General features: G+C 41.7%; 1 protein-coding gene across 1 annotated transcript; it reads left to right on the forward strand.

Annotated features, from left to right (window-relative positions):
- Positions 1 to 1,741: 1,741 nt before the first annotated feature.
- Positions 1,742 to 11,595, forward strand: sh3glb1a (SH3-domain GRB2-like endophilin B1a). The gene is made up of 9 exons (XM_034572304.1): positions 1,742 to 2,207; positions 2,574 to 2,715; positions 3,377 to 3,505; positions 4,255 to 4,388; positions 4,778 to 4,870; positions 7,302 to 7,391; positions 8,142 to 8,242; positions 8,777 to 9,011; positions 10,431 to 11,595. Exons 1-9 carry the CDS (start codon positions 2,145 to 2,147, stop codon positions 10,536 to 10,538), a joined length of 1,095 nt encoding a protein of 364 aa, XP_034428195.1. The 5' UTR covers positions 1,742 to 2,144; the 3' UTR covers positions 10,539 to 11,595.
- Positions 11,596 to 13,924: the final 2,329 nt, after the last annotated feature.

Raw genomic sequence — 13,924 nt, forward strand, 5'->3', positions numbered from 1 at the left:
AAAAGTGCTGACTTCCATATTTATGTGTTTTAAGCAGCCGCCCCAACACTTCTGACAGTCCGCCAAGTGTGGAGCAGCCAGGGCCTAAATATCTTTGTAACAGAGTGGTTATAAAAGTGCAGCGTGCAGGCTACCGTCGGTGTCCCTCAGCTGCTTTTACAGCTTGACTCGTTGACAATGATGAATAGGAAGAAGTTCACGCTGTAGATGAACTTCTTTACTGGTTTGACAGGTTGTTTTGGCAGTGCACCGAGAACTCTCGTGTGTTTCAGCCGTGCATCCTCAGCGCTGAGCAGGGAGGCTGCAGAAGCTCACAGAGGGAAAGTCATTTGATTTCACTCTCGGCCTGACTTCCTCCCACACAGCAGGTAGCAGCGGCCGTCTGGCATAATGACAACCAGACCTGAAAAGTGTTTTTGTTTTTCTAAAATCTGCCAAAATCCACTTCCTCAAGACGTTTGCCGAGGAAGAGGAGATGGTTGCAAAAGATATTACGGTGTGGAAATATGCACTTGCCGTTGTGTCAGCGTTGCTCATCAGCGCAGAACAAGTCAAAAAACATTACAGGTCAATCTGTTTTATACAGTCATTATGGGAAAAGCGTAAGACAATCTGTGCACTGTGCAGGTTTTACACTTGCAGGCACCCGACTTGCATCGTACTGGTATAAAATAATATTCTGAAGGGGAGGCCTGAAACTACCTCTTCTTCCTGTCATCCATGATTGCCTCGCTTACACCAGTTTGTGTCTCTACCCATCCATGGCTGCTGCCTTAAAAATAAGACTGACAGTATTGGGACAGATGAGCCTCCTATCTCCCTCTCCACATGGAGGTGATGCATTATTATAAAAACTAAATTGTGACATGTACTTTTTTTGATGCGAAGCTGCAAGTGTTGGGTCTATGTTAACATTGTGTATTTACAGGTGTCAACATTACATTTAGAAATGACAGGTAAAGGGTCAGAGGGGTCTAACCAGTATAACCAGTGTTTATTCTACAGAAGGCTTGAATGTGGTTTAAAGGCCGAACCATCTGCTGTGTGCAAAAAGGTGTTATTATATATCCACAGGAATGGATGTGGATAGATGAATGTGTATCTAACACACACACACACACACACACACACGCACACACACACACACACACACACATACACACACACACACACACACACACACACACACACACACACACACACACACACACACACACACACACACATATTCCATAGTCAAGACTGTTGCAGAGGGCAGAGGAACCCTAAACACATGAACACTAACAGTAACTTGAATATGCAAATTTAAATTGCTATATTTGTTTGATACCTTTTTTTTGTGCTGTAAATTCAGAACTGAACTGCATTTTTGTTGTAGTTTGTATCATCTTATTGCCAGCTACAAAAGTGTTGCCATAATGTAAAGGCCAGTTGTTAAAACTGCCCCTTGCGCCGCTGCAAAATAACATAATTTTTTTTCACCTACTTCTAGATCACGTTTATTGTTGTTTTTGTTGTCTATTTCTATTTTCAGTCCTTTTTATTTAAAAAATATATATACAAAGGAATAAGAAATAACGTTGACTGCACATGTAAAGCATAATAAATGTAAATATAGAATAGAAACATAAAGACAAGAAATATAAACATCTGTATAGAAATATGCATGGGGGAGGGGGGAGGGGACAAGTAAATAAATAAAAATCAAATTTGTTGCTAGGAATGTTTTAATATTTCCATTTGACACTTGAACGCAACAGAAGAGTGTCTGAAGCAAAGTGGAGCAAGAGAGAAATCTCCAACCAACTTTCGTCACTGAAAACCAAACACCAGCTGTTTGTGGGACAGTCGACTGGAATAAATGGCGACACTTTAGCTAAATCCTGTGTTGTGTAGTTTCACTTCACCTTTATTGTTAATAACTTAAAGATAAAGCTCTTATTCGTGATTTATCATCTAATATCCGGTGATTGTCGTCCGAACTGGGCTGAGACGTCATCATCTTGTCGGTGTAGTATCTTTGCGGGAACAGCTGGGTGGACCTCAGTCTAAACTCTGCTCCGCTGGTATTTAGTGTGGGGATGGCCGACGGGCTGTGAGACAGACTAGCTGCCGGAGTTTAGTGTTCACTTCCCCGCTGCGACATGGACTTCAACGTTAAGCGGCTCGCCGCGGACGCCGGTACCTTCCTGAGCCGGGCGGTGCAGGTACGTTCGCCCGCTTGGTCCGCAGGCTAAACAACATTAGCTGCTAGCTAAGGTGGCGTTAGCTCGCCTGCTAGCTCAACTGCTAACTTGGCTGTTGTGGTGAAGATGTGAGGGAATGTGACCTGCTGGGTTCAACCCCTTCATAGTGTAGGGCTGTGTTAATGGTCCCCGCTACATGTCAGTGTGTTTGATAGTTGTTCATCACATCCCCCGGAGCAGGCCGCAGGAAGCAGCAGCAGCATTAGCATCTGCATTAGCATCTGCATTAGCATCTGCATTAGCATCTGCAGCAGCCGGGCGGATAACCCCCCCCTCCAGGCTGCTAGCCCCCGTGTTCACCCTGTAACCGAGTGTTTTCTGTGTCAGTTCACAGAGGAGAAGCTCGGCCAGGCTGAGAAGACCGAGTTGGACGCTCATCTGGAGAACCTGCTGGTCCGAGCTGAGACCACCAAGCAATGGACGGAGAGGATCATGAAGCAGACCGAAATCCTACTGCAGCCCAACCCGAGTAAGAGCCCCAGTTCTGACAGAACACCCCCCCGACGTACTGGACTCTTCGGGGCAGGTGGAGGCCCGTTGCCGCACAAACCCTGTTTACAGAGCTGTCCAATTAATGCATCACAAGACTGACCCACCCACACATCACCACAGCAAATGCATTATTTGAAAATGAGCTGTTCTGGGAAATCAGACCAATTAGATCATTCTAGACAGTAGACGCTTCACTGACGAGCACTTCACTGTCCTATAAATGCCTCAATTTGGCATGGGCCACAAGTGCTTGTTTAACATGTGTCAGGAAGCAGGGTGTCTGTGAAGTGTGTGAGCGCAGCTGTGCATCCTCCAGTTCACATCATGATGCCACATCGTAGCACAACAAACACACACAGACCAGCTGTAACAATCCTGGATGAAGTAACCTGGTTTGAATCGAATTTCTCTATGTTCATACACCACATTGCTCAGATATGCTGTTTGCGAGTGTCCACGTCCTTCCACGTGATGTGACAGGGTGAAACAAATCCCATCAGGTGTGACGGAGAAGTTGTTGGGGTCATTGTGAAAGCTAATCCTCGCCGACTCGCTGTCCCAAATTCAGTGTCTGCATCTGGCTCCCTCACTGTAGTCTTGTGACTTTCTAATTGAGTTTTCCTGTCGTTAAACCCCAGATCTCCGGCTCGAAGAATTTGTCTACGAGAAACTGGAGAAAAAAGCCCCGACGCGGGTGAACAATCACGAGCTGCTGGGCCAGTCTATGATCGAGTCTGGAAATGAGTTTGGTCCTGGAACCGCCTACGGTGAGTGACACACTGAGTGCTCTGTCGAGTTTTTAAATCCACTGAGGTGAGATGAGACAAAGCAGTTTCAATAGCCAACTTTGTTATAGAACAAATAAAATGGCAGAATAAAATAAAATAGTTTTCCAGTATTTATACTCCAGACTAATAAACTAAAATAAAGGCCATTTTATAGTATATGGAGAAGATTAAAACACTTACATGCGATGACTTTGAATAGCGCAATGGTTTCCCTCTGTCTGTAAATCGTGTTATTCCACATGCCGTTGCCTTTTTCTAATTCCTCATTTACACCAAAACTAGCAGGTAAACATGGCTTTTTTTAAACACAGGCAAAACAACTGATAAAGGTGATAGACTCATTTCCCAGAATCAGTAGACAACCTGGTGAGCAATCGTTCATGGCTGTTAACGCGCCAATGCCTGGAAGTTCAGTGTGCGTCATAACGTCACACAAAGGGTGCAGCGTCAGCATCTAGGCTATCAAAATAAAGAAGAAGAAGAAATGGAAATTTGCGTTTTTACCCAGGTGTCATGTTTCCATCAGAGCTGATAAAAACCCATGTCTACTGCAGAGTAATTTGACCCAGTAATGAAAGTTGATTGCCAGATGTTAGTGGGTTTCTTTTGACCAGTGGATGCTTCACATTGAAGAGCAGCTTTTTGAACTGATCCTTTTGCTACTGAATGGTCTTGTTTCCGGTGTTGTCCCGGGGGTCATGCTTTGTTTGTGCTGCTCATCATTTCAGGAAATGCTCTGATAAAATGTGGTGAGACGGAGAAACAGATCGGCGGAGCAGAGCGGGAGCTCATCCAAAGTGCCGCCATCAACTTCCTGACACCTTTCAGAAACTTTCTAGAGGGCGACTTCAAAACCATCCTGGTGAGTTGGACTCTTTACGACATGTTCGTAATCTGATTCACTTGTCACTGGACTTTGAGTTTTTAGTTTGTACTAATTCCCAACAGTTAACAGATATCATACTGAACTTTGTACACGATCTTGAGTTGAGTCTTAAAGCTGTCTTAATCTTTATTGTCGTATATGTAGAAACACTGATCACAGCTGTATCTTAAACCAAATCCTCCATCAGATCATCAGGATTAGCCATTTCTATGACTGATGCTGTACAGTTAGTTTGATGAGGTCATTTGGAACACAAGTGGGTGTATCACCCATTTCATGGTCTGGTCTCATCAGCATGAGAAGTGTGACATTGTTTGATGCCTGGAGCAGGAATCGTGTCTCATTGCTCTGTGATTTGTGTCCAGAAAGAAAGAAAGCTACTGCAGGTCAAACGCCTGGATCTGGATGCAGCCAAGACGAGGCTAAAGAAAGCCAGGATGGCTGATGCAAGAGCTGTGGTACTTTTATACACACACACACGCATAGTCATCAATGGAACACATTCATTGTTTTGCACCTGGGTTTTCTTTAGTCGTTATTAATAACCAGCCTTTGTGAATTCTGCTTTCTCTTAAATCATTAGCCCACATATTTTCAGAGTAAGAAAAGCTGTCATTCATATCCTCATTTCCCTCAAACTCAGATCTGACACACCAAGTTACTCAACATAAAAACTACCATTTTATCTCTAGGGACTTCCAACACAGTCACATGAGCCACTTCCCTTTTTCATGTCTCAGTTTTCTGCATTTTTGTTTTTCAAACCGAACATTATTTGTAAGATAACGTTAATGACGGTGTCCTATTCCAGTTGTAATGGGTTAGGGAGACACATTCATCTCTGTTACACTATGTTGAGCTCAGTGTTTCTTGTTGTGCTGATCTGTCAGTTTTAAATTACATATGCATTCTCAAAACCTGACTGTAAATACTGTTAAAACTTTTACTTTGTTAAAAGTTGCAGGTAGTAGTCATGTTTATTCCATTCAGCAACTCTGTATTCCAGTGAGACAGAAAACACATTTTCCTATAACCATCTGATCAAGGCAATAGTCTGAATAAGGCACTGCCATGTAAACAGCATTTTCTGAAGGTCATACTCAGAATTAGCAATAATCACATTTGGACATGTGGCATTTTCGGACTTTAGTGGCATTATGTAGACGTAGATTTGTATATGTCTTAATAGCATAACATCTCAGTGGAGTTTTCAAAGCATTTTGTGACATCGCCATGCATCAGTCACTAACGGTTTGACGACATAGGCCCTGGGTTTGAATTTAAACAAGATGAGGTTTTTACAAAATGAGAAAGAAAACCACTTAAAGAGGTTCTATGTGCATTAAAGGTTGTGGTTTTAAATATCAAGCAGGGATGTCTGTCGTAGTGTAGATGTAACTCATAACCACACAAGGGATATGAACAGAATATTCTATTGGTAACTATTGTGTACACAGTATAATCTGAGTAAGGTTTTATCTAGAATAAGGTAAGTAGTCAGATTATTGGTTTCCATGTAAACTTAGTCAGTGTCTGAGTATGATACCTTCATATGTATCATTTCAGAATGGGTTAGAATGTGTCAGGGATGGACAACACAGGAAATTATCCCAGAAAAGCCCTTTTGGCTGCAGTCAAAGTGCTGTCTGTACACATTTTAGTTAAAAGCACGACAGTAGCATAGCAAGTAAAATTACATCACTAGTCAAAAGTATTAGAAATTGTATTGTGGAAATATGTGCAAAAATATAAAACAGAATAAAACTTGTCAGATGAAAGAATCTTAAAATAAGACAAGCAACAATAGGCCATTGAGAACATGGGACGGAAGAAGCAAAAGAGCCGAGAACCAATGAGCTTAAACTCCTTCCCTCTCTAAAGAACTATTATCACTGTATGGCACATTAAGAGCCACGTTATCCCTGGAGTCTTATGGTGTATTTAAACTCTTCAAGACAATGTGTTCAGTCAACAGTGTTCAGTCAACAGTGTTTGAGGAAACACTAAAAACACAGAAAAGTGTCTCCTGAATTCAGGGCCTGTAAACAGTGGTTTCTGCTTTAATCTCTGCTTGAAGGATCTTGGGAGTTTGATTGTGTGAAAGCTGAGGATGACAAATGTTTTATGTACGACATTGTTCTAGTCCCACTACCTCCTGCAAAGTGTGGTTTTGTCACACAGACTCACACACACACAAACACACAGTTTAAGGATGTGTTGTGTGCAGCAGCTGTAGTTCTAACTACTGTGTCACTGTTTTCAAAACACAAAGCAGCAGATGTGAGCAGAGGAAGTGACAGAGGTGAGTGGAATGTTGGAGCCATCTTTGAAACGACACACACGCGCACACACACACACACACACACACACACACATCCTAATGCTAGTGTCAGCAGCTGTCTCTTTCTCTTCCATGACACACACACACTATCAGAGCTTATTTAAAATGTCCCACACCCTCTGGAGAGTCCGTCCTCCTCACCTCTCTCTGAGGCTCTAATGTAAACACAGTGGAGCTCAGGACAGTGAGGACATTGTCACTCTCGGCTCCGAACCGTTATATTTATCAAATCACAACAAGCCATTGTTCCACCGGGACTCGTATTGAATCCTTTGGCTCCATATGAGGAAAAGGAAATGTCATGTTCAGTTGTTGTGTTCTCCTCCCTATTTTTTTCCTCACAAAGTTTCTTGTCAGTTTTATTTTTGATTTTGATTTAATTTGACTATGTTTTTAGCTGCATTTGACTTCCATCTCATGTCATACTTGATGCACAGAAACCGATTCTGGCTTCTTTATGTTTTGTGGTTAAGTCAACTGCTCATTTTTTTTTTTTTTACTTTCTTAATCAATCTAACCGACTTTTTTCTTGGTTTCATCTCTCCCAGGCCGAGCAGGAGCTGAGGATGACCCAGAGTGAGTTCGACCGGCAGGCAGAGATCACCCGGCTGCTGCTGGAGGGCGTCAGCAGCACCCATGTACGTAGTCTAACTTAGCCCGGCACAGCTTCCAGGTTCACATATGGTGTCAAATACGATCGGCTCTTTCTCAGGATTCCTCCTTAATCATCATTTAGTCAATAAACAAATTATACCAATTTGATGTGGTTAGGTTTTGGCAGGAAGAACTGACTTGTGATCTCAGGCAACACCAAATGTTTTAAGTGAAAAAACAACTGCAGTCAGAACTGCACCTTCAGAATATTCAATGCAGAGTTTCTGTTTATGAAAATGTTTCCTGTCTTTTCTCAGACTTATAATTAAAGTATAGTTTTTATATTTTCTGCAGATGTGCTTTTTTTTTACCAACAGATAGAAGAAAAGTTAGATGTCTTGTAAATACAAATATGTATGTGGTCACAGCCACGGATTAACTGCCTGCAGTTTCCCCCTGTTTCCAGTCTTTATGCTAAGCTAAGATAATTGTACCCTCGCCTCACTGCTCAAAATGTCAAACTATTCCTCTTACAAAGCTCCTTATATTCCCACAAGCTTGGTTGTACTTCTTTATGACTTAACTGATCACTGAGACTAATAAAAATAACTAAGTAAATTGATTACTCATTAACACATTGATGACATGTATTTATTGTTATTTTAAACATAGAAACAAATGGAACCTCAGAAAGTTGAAATGCTGAAAATATCTGTTAAATTCTTTCTTTGATTAAACATGTACAAACACTGATATTACAAGTATAACTCCCACCTCTGCTCGTGGATTTCCAGGCACACCAACTACGCTGCTTGAATGACTTTGTGGAGGCCCAGACTACGTACTACGCACAGTGTTACCAGTACACGGTGGATCTTCAAAAGCAGCTGGGCAGGTAAAATACAACAGGACAAGCTCCATATCACCATCATGTCTCACTGACCGTTATCACTATACGTCAGCTGGCAGTTTATATTGGCACAAAACAGGTCATGTCATGTAGAGGAAGACATTTCAGGGTCATGCAAACCTCACCTGAAAACCTCAAACTTGATCTACTTTAATTCGGAGGAGAAACATAAACACTCTCAGTTCACAGATAAATTGTGTTTCCTTCTGAAATGCCTCAATAATCCAACATGTCTTGAGAGGCTCTGTGAGGGGAAGTGTTTGCATGTTTTTAATATTTTGTGTAATAAACCCAAGCTGTGTAAGTTCATGTAGGGCTACAGAAAATATTCATCCTTCAGTTTAAGAGGAAAATGATGAATGCCCACTGAAGTTAATCCACAGAGAAGTCTACTGTAATGAAACATCTACAGGGAGACAGACTGTCCAGTGTACCTGCTGATGTTAACACTGAAGAACACCCACATCTGTGTCAACCTGCGCTCATCATCTTCCTCCATCTTCCTCTCCCTTCCACCAGTTTCCCCTCGTCATTCTCCAACAACAACCAGTCGTCGGTGTCGGGCGGGGCCAGCATCTCGGTGCCCACCATCCCGGTGTCGGCCTCCTTGCCCAGCGTGTCTGGGGGCCACGGCAGCTCTTCAGTGTCGGGCGGGTTCAACGAATTGCGTAGCTCGAACGGCAGCCGCAAAGCCAGAGTCCTTTACGACTACGACGCTGCCAGCAGCAGCGAGCTTTCCCTGCTGGCTGATGAGGTGATTCTGACACGACAGTTCCTCTCCTACAGCTTATTAGTTACTATCCACAGTGGAAAAATCGTAATGTAAATATAATATCAGGTTTTATATACAGGATAGAATTATAGTATTCAGATACCAACATTAAGAAGCTTAATTTAATCCCAAACTGAAACTGATATGCGTCAGTTTTCCCTGAGCGTCTGTCTCCCTGCTGCAGCAGCACTGGAGCAGTTCCTGTACCGTGGAACATAAGCCCCCTCCTTTCCTGGAAAGAGCTCCCGACTGTCCACATCGAGCCTGTGGTTAACTAACAATGATTCAGCATTACTCCTTCACTGAAATACACACGGTCAGAAAACTTCTCCGGTTTTCTCTCACATTTCACTACCCCACTTTGATAATAATAGAATTTAAAACTACTAAGCGCTTCAGAAATGTGCTTATGAAGTTGAAGAACGCCACATTAAATAATTGTTTCGTCAGTTGCCTTTTAATTGCTCACAGATGATACTGAACCTATTTAAAAATAAACTGTATAATTAGAGATGTTCTGATACCAATTTCACTCTCCCATCACCAGTTACAAAACCTGGACTTTGTATAGTACTGATCAGATACCAGTGCATTTACAAAAAATAACAACTTAATCCCCTTTTCCACTGCTCAGAAAATCCACCAACACATTTGTCTGCAATGGGCAAGGATACAATCTGAATCCACTCCCAAATGACTGCAGTAAACTCTGGTTCCTTTTATCGGCTCCAGCTCCGATCGAGCAAGACACAACACTGGCAAGACAGAAAGTTGAGAGAGCTTCTGTTTCCATTTTCATGACACAGGACTCACCAGGGGGAATAAAACAGAAAGACTCCTCTACTGGCAATGGGAAAGGAGTGAATCGGCTCTTCTTTTTTTACGTGTCTTATTTAAAAAAGTCCACGTATACTTGTTAATTTTGAGGTAAAAGTGTGTGTATATATATATAATGTGTATTAGATGACACATTTTAGGAGCTGTGTGCTACTAACCCTGTATGGAAGTGATGATTGCTTTTATCGTTGTACGACTGAAGTCTTGCATATGGTTCACGTCACTATTTTACTGTGTTTTTTAGCTAGCTCTGGCCAGTGCGACACTACCAGAAATCGCCTCCTCTCTGTTGCTCCAGAATCATCACTTGTTATTAGCAGCACGGTGCAACAGCTGTTTTTAGACAGCAAACACGAAGAGATATCCAGGAAAAGAACACAGCAGATTTATCTGGGTGAAACTAATATACTTTAAAAGACGTGGTATCAGGTCGGTACATAGAGAAGCATACTCACGATGCCAGAGCCTGTATTTCGTCATTGGGGGCATTTCCAATGCTGATATCAGAACGTCTCTATTTAAAATAATAATTCTGTACATTAAACGCTGTATCCGTCTTTCCAGGTGATCACGGTCAGCAGCGTCCCGGGCATGGATTCCGACTGGCTGATGGGCGAGCGAGGCAGCCAGAAGGGCAAAGTGCCGATCACCTACCTGGAGCTGCTTAACTGAGCCCACTTTGTGATCCCATATTTATCTCGTGATGCGGGGGACAGGCCTCACTTTCTCCTCCATTTCAGTCATTTTTACAATGAGTTTTATTCGTATGAAAAGAAGATGGGAGTCTCGCTTTTAGACGACTCGAGCTGGAATGAATTCATCTGAGCGAGGGGAAAGGAAATGGACCCATTCCCTGACGTGTTTGTATGCAACTGCAGTACATTTCTAAAGCCTGCTTCCATGCCTTTGTGTTTGATGCCATGCAATCTGCAATATGTACCAGAGCATCCCCCAAACTTTAACTCTTTAAAAAAAAAATTTGTTTACAATATTTTATATCTGATGGGTTATTTCCCCCCCCGCCCCAAGTAGTGAAACAGTAGGTAAAATTCTAAAGGCAGAAAAGCACTTCAGTTGGAAGTGGAGAGGGTGATGCTGATTATTTTAAAGTCTTATTTTATGATTGATGATCTCATGGTGCAGTAGCTCTTATGGTTATCTCCTAAGTATGAACAGATTTTTTAACAGTATCATGTGTTGTGTGTCAGCTTTATTCACATGAAGCCTTACTGCACAGTGAGTCACGCACTGTTCCTTTAGCCACATGGAAGTTAATGAAAGTCACATGTCCTCCATGATATGAAGTGTCTTGTAACAAAGGAATCAGTCTAAAACCATTAGCTTTTTTTTGCAGCGACACCAGCCGTATTGAGACTCTTCCCAGTCTCCTCTCTTTGTATTTGGAAACCAACATTTATTAGCTCTCGGATCAAATAACCCTTAATGAATTGTTCATAAGCACACAATTTGTGAATTGTTAAGTGCCTCAAGCTTTGTGTTTGCTCTAAATGAATTATTTTTGACTGTCATCATCATATACCATTTCATCCCCTGAACCAGCATTTCAACTCCACATTAAAAACAATTCCTGTTACGTTCTGGGAGATTTAAGTATATTACTATACGGCTGCTTTTTGTTATGTGTGTAACTGATAAAAAACAAGCATACAATTGTAAAATAAATATGCAATATTGTGCAGTTAAATAAAAGAAATATCACTTAAAGGTTGCAAGAGTCCATTTGTTCTTGTAAATGCACATGAATTTCCAGTGCTTAACATTGAGTTTTGCTGTTCATGGTTTGAACCACTGGGGGGCAGAACAGGCAACACGATCAGTGTGTCTGTTCTGTGACATTAACCTGGTTTATACTGTTGGACTCATTTCATTGAACCAGTGTCAGTGATTTGGCAGAAACACTTCAGACTGAGACGATGACAAGTGATGAAGACACCTGCTCATGTCTCGTCTCATGTCTCATGTCTCATGCATGACTGTCCAGGCCGAAACAGCTCAGTGGGAAAATGACGATGTTACAGATAAATTGCACAACAGACAAATGACGTACACAACCCATCTACGCAATTAGGAATGCATCAATAGTACAAAGAAAACAGGACGAGTGCAATGCAGCATTTCAATATACGTAATAACTACTTGGACTTAATTAGGGCTTTCCCAATGTTGCTTTACAAAATTAGGAAAAGAAAAGAAAATTGTATATAGGTAGTTTGCCTATGTCCGATCTCAATAATGAACTAAAGATCCGCAACAAATGATTTGGATTTAGTTTCATGAGGTAAATACTGTGAACAAATGAGACGAGGAGAAAAATCGTTTAACACAAGCAGCTCCCTGCTCCAGGCCAAACTTTCCAAACACTGTTTAACATAAAGACAAAGGACCGAATCATGCCGGGAAGAGAAAGATTATTTTTCTGAAGCAAACCTTAAAAGATTATTTTGGGTTGTGTACTTCAAACTCTCTTCACTGTTAATTCTGAACTTATTTCAAAGCTGTTTTTGCCATGTGCGTGTGTTATCTTAACAACTCGTATTGTTATCTGCCCTGGTGTGACTCTGGGCCGACTCACTTTGATCAAATGTCTTAATCTAAGTAGATACTGCACTGTAGACCCTGTTTTATTGGCTTTACTTGACCCAACGTGTTGTGAGGGTTCCTCTCTGACCAAAGCAAGATTCCAGCAGCAAGTTTAATCTAGAAAATGAACAACTGCTATGAAGTGCTTCCTGCCTAATCAGGAAGTCCAGCGACCTGGCTCATATCAGCAGGAAGGGTTAAGAGGAAGTGGAGTTTTGCAAAATGACAGCTGCCTTGCTGAGAAGCTGTTTTTTTATTTTCCAGCACGTAAAGGAAACGTCAGATATTTTCAGAGTTAACCTTTGACCTTAGCAGGTTTTCGTGGTCATGAAACCACAGCTGAAAAGTATCCTGACACTCTATCTGTCTTTAGGGCTCCGAAAAAGCACACCCCACCCACTCAGATAAAGTAAGACTTCAACAAATCATCAGATGAGTGATAGCTTGCCTGAGAAAAAAACCCCTTCCTCTTTAAACTGTCCTTATTTTCTTTCCCATGTTGCACAAGAGAATAGAAAATACTTGTTTGCATCTGCCATTTGAGGACTCGCTCTAAGTTCACTTGATTCACAGGGTTCCTCAGTCGCATATTGAGGTGTCTCTTCAGCCGTCGACTGTTCCACTTCAGGTCGGAAAAGTCATGAAGTCAAAAAAAATAAGTAAGGGTCTCATGTTACCTGCCTGCTCTGATTGGATCAAAAGACCAATTCCCCTCTCATTATTGATCACTCTAATGTGAACATGTAACCATGATGCATTGTAATAATGTAATGGCGTAGTAATATATATATAGTGGAGTAAACATGAAAAGTACATGAAAATACATCTAGTTAAAGTACAGATACATGACAAATTTACTTAAGTACAGTAACAAAGTATTTGTACTTCATTACATCCCACCACTGCATGCGAGACCCTGACAATTTCTGTTATAACGTGGTACAATCCACATATACTAAATATGCACTGCGCACACATGTTTACAAATGAATCTCATTTGACCACATTTGGCCAAATTTCACTTCTCCCTTCTCATGTGCACTGATGGTTGAGAAACTGTGACCACTACTTGAAAGACGAACCGCTGGTGGAGAGTATTGCTGTGTTTATTTGGTAACACACCTCAAGTGCCTCAAGACCCTCTTACTACAGTGTTTTACAAAGACAGATCAGCGGCATCACCGTGTGTCTGGCAGTTTTGCTGAGCTATATAAAGACAGCACAGTTCTGTTATTCATATGTTGTCACCGGTCATTGCTTCCAGTGTATTCACTGCGTTAGCAACAAAGTTCTTATCAAGGTTTGGCAGCTGTGTGTGCGTGTGTTGCCCTCTGACATAATTCATATATCCTCTGACTCCTGACCAAAAACAGTTGACTAATCAAATTAAATTCCACTTGGTCAACAGTTTGTCACCAGTGTCAAAGGGCCTTCCGCAAATGATGATTTCTTGAATG

This window comes from Hippoglossus hippoglossus, chromosome 20 (genome assembly GCF_009819705.1).
Source record: "Hippoglossus hippoglossus isolate fHipHip1 chromosome 20, fHipHip1.pri, whole genome shotgun sequence".
Taxonomy (NCBI): Eukaryota; Metazoa; Chordata; class Actinopteri; order Pleuronectiformes; family Pleuronectidae; genus Hippoglossus; species Hippoglossus hippoglossus.

What these genes read in the sequence shown, in the direction of transcription:
- sh3glb1a (XM_034572304.1), top strand. Translation starts at nt 2,145, where the DNA reads ATGGACTTCAACGTTAAGCGGCTCGCCGCGGACGCCGGTACCTTCCTG. An exon ending in TCCTGAGCCGGGCGGTGCAG is followed by an intron (nt 2,208 to 2,573) that starts GTACGTTCGCCC and finishes TTTCTGTGTCAG; the next exon opens with TTCACAGAGGAGAAGCTCGG. An exon ending in CTTCAAAAGCAGCTGGGCAG is followed by an intron (nt 8,243 to 8,776) that starts GTAAAATACAAC and finishes CCCTTCCACCAG; the next exon opens with TTTCCCCTCGTCATTCTCCA.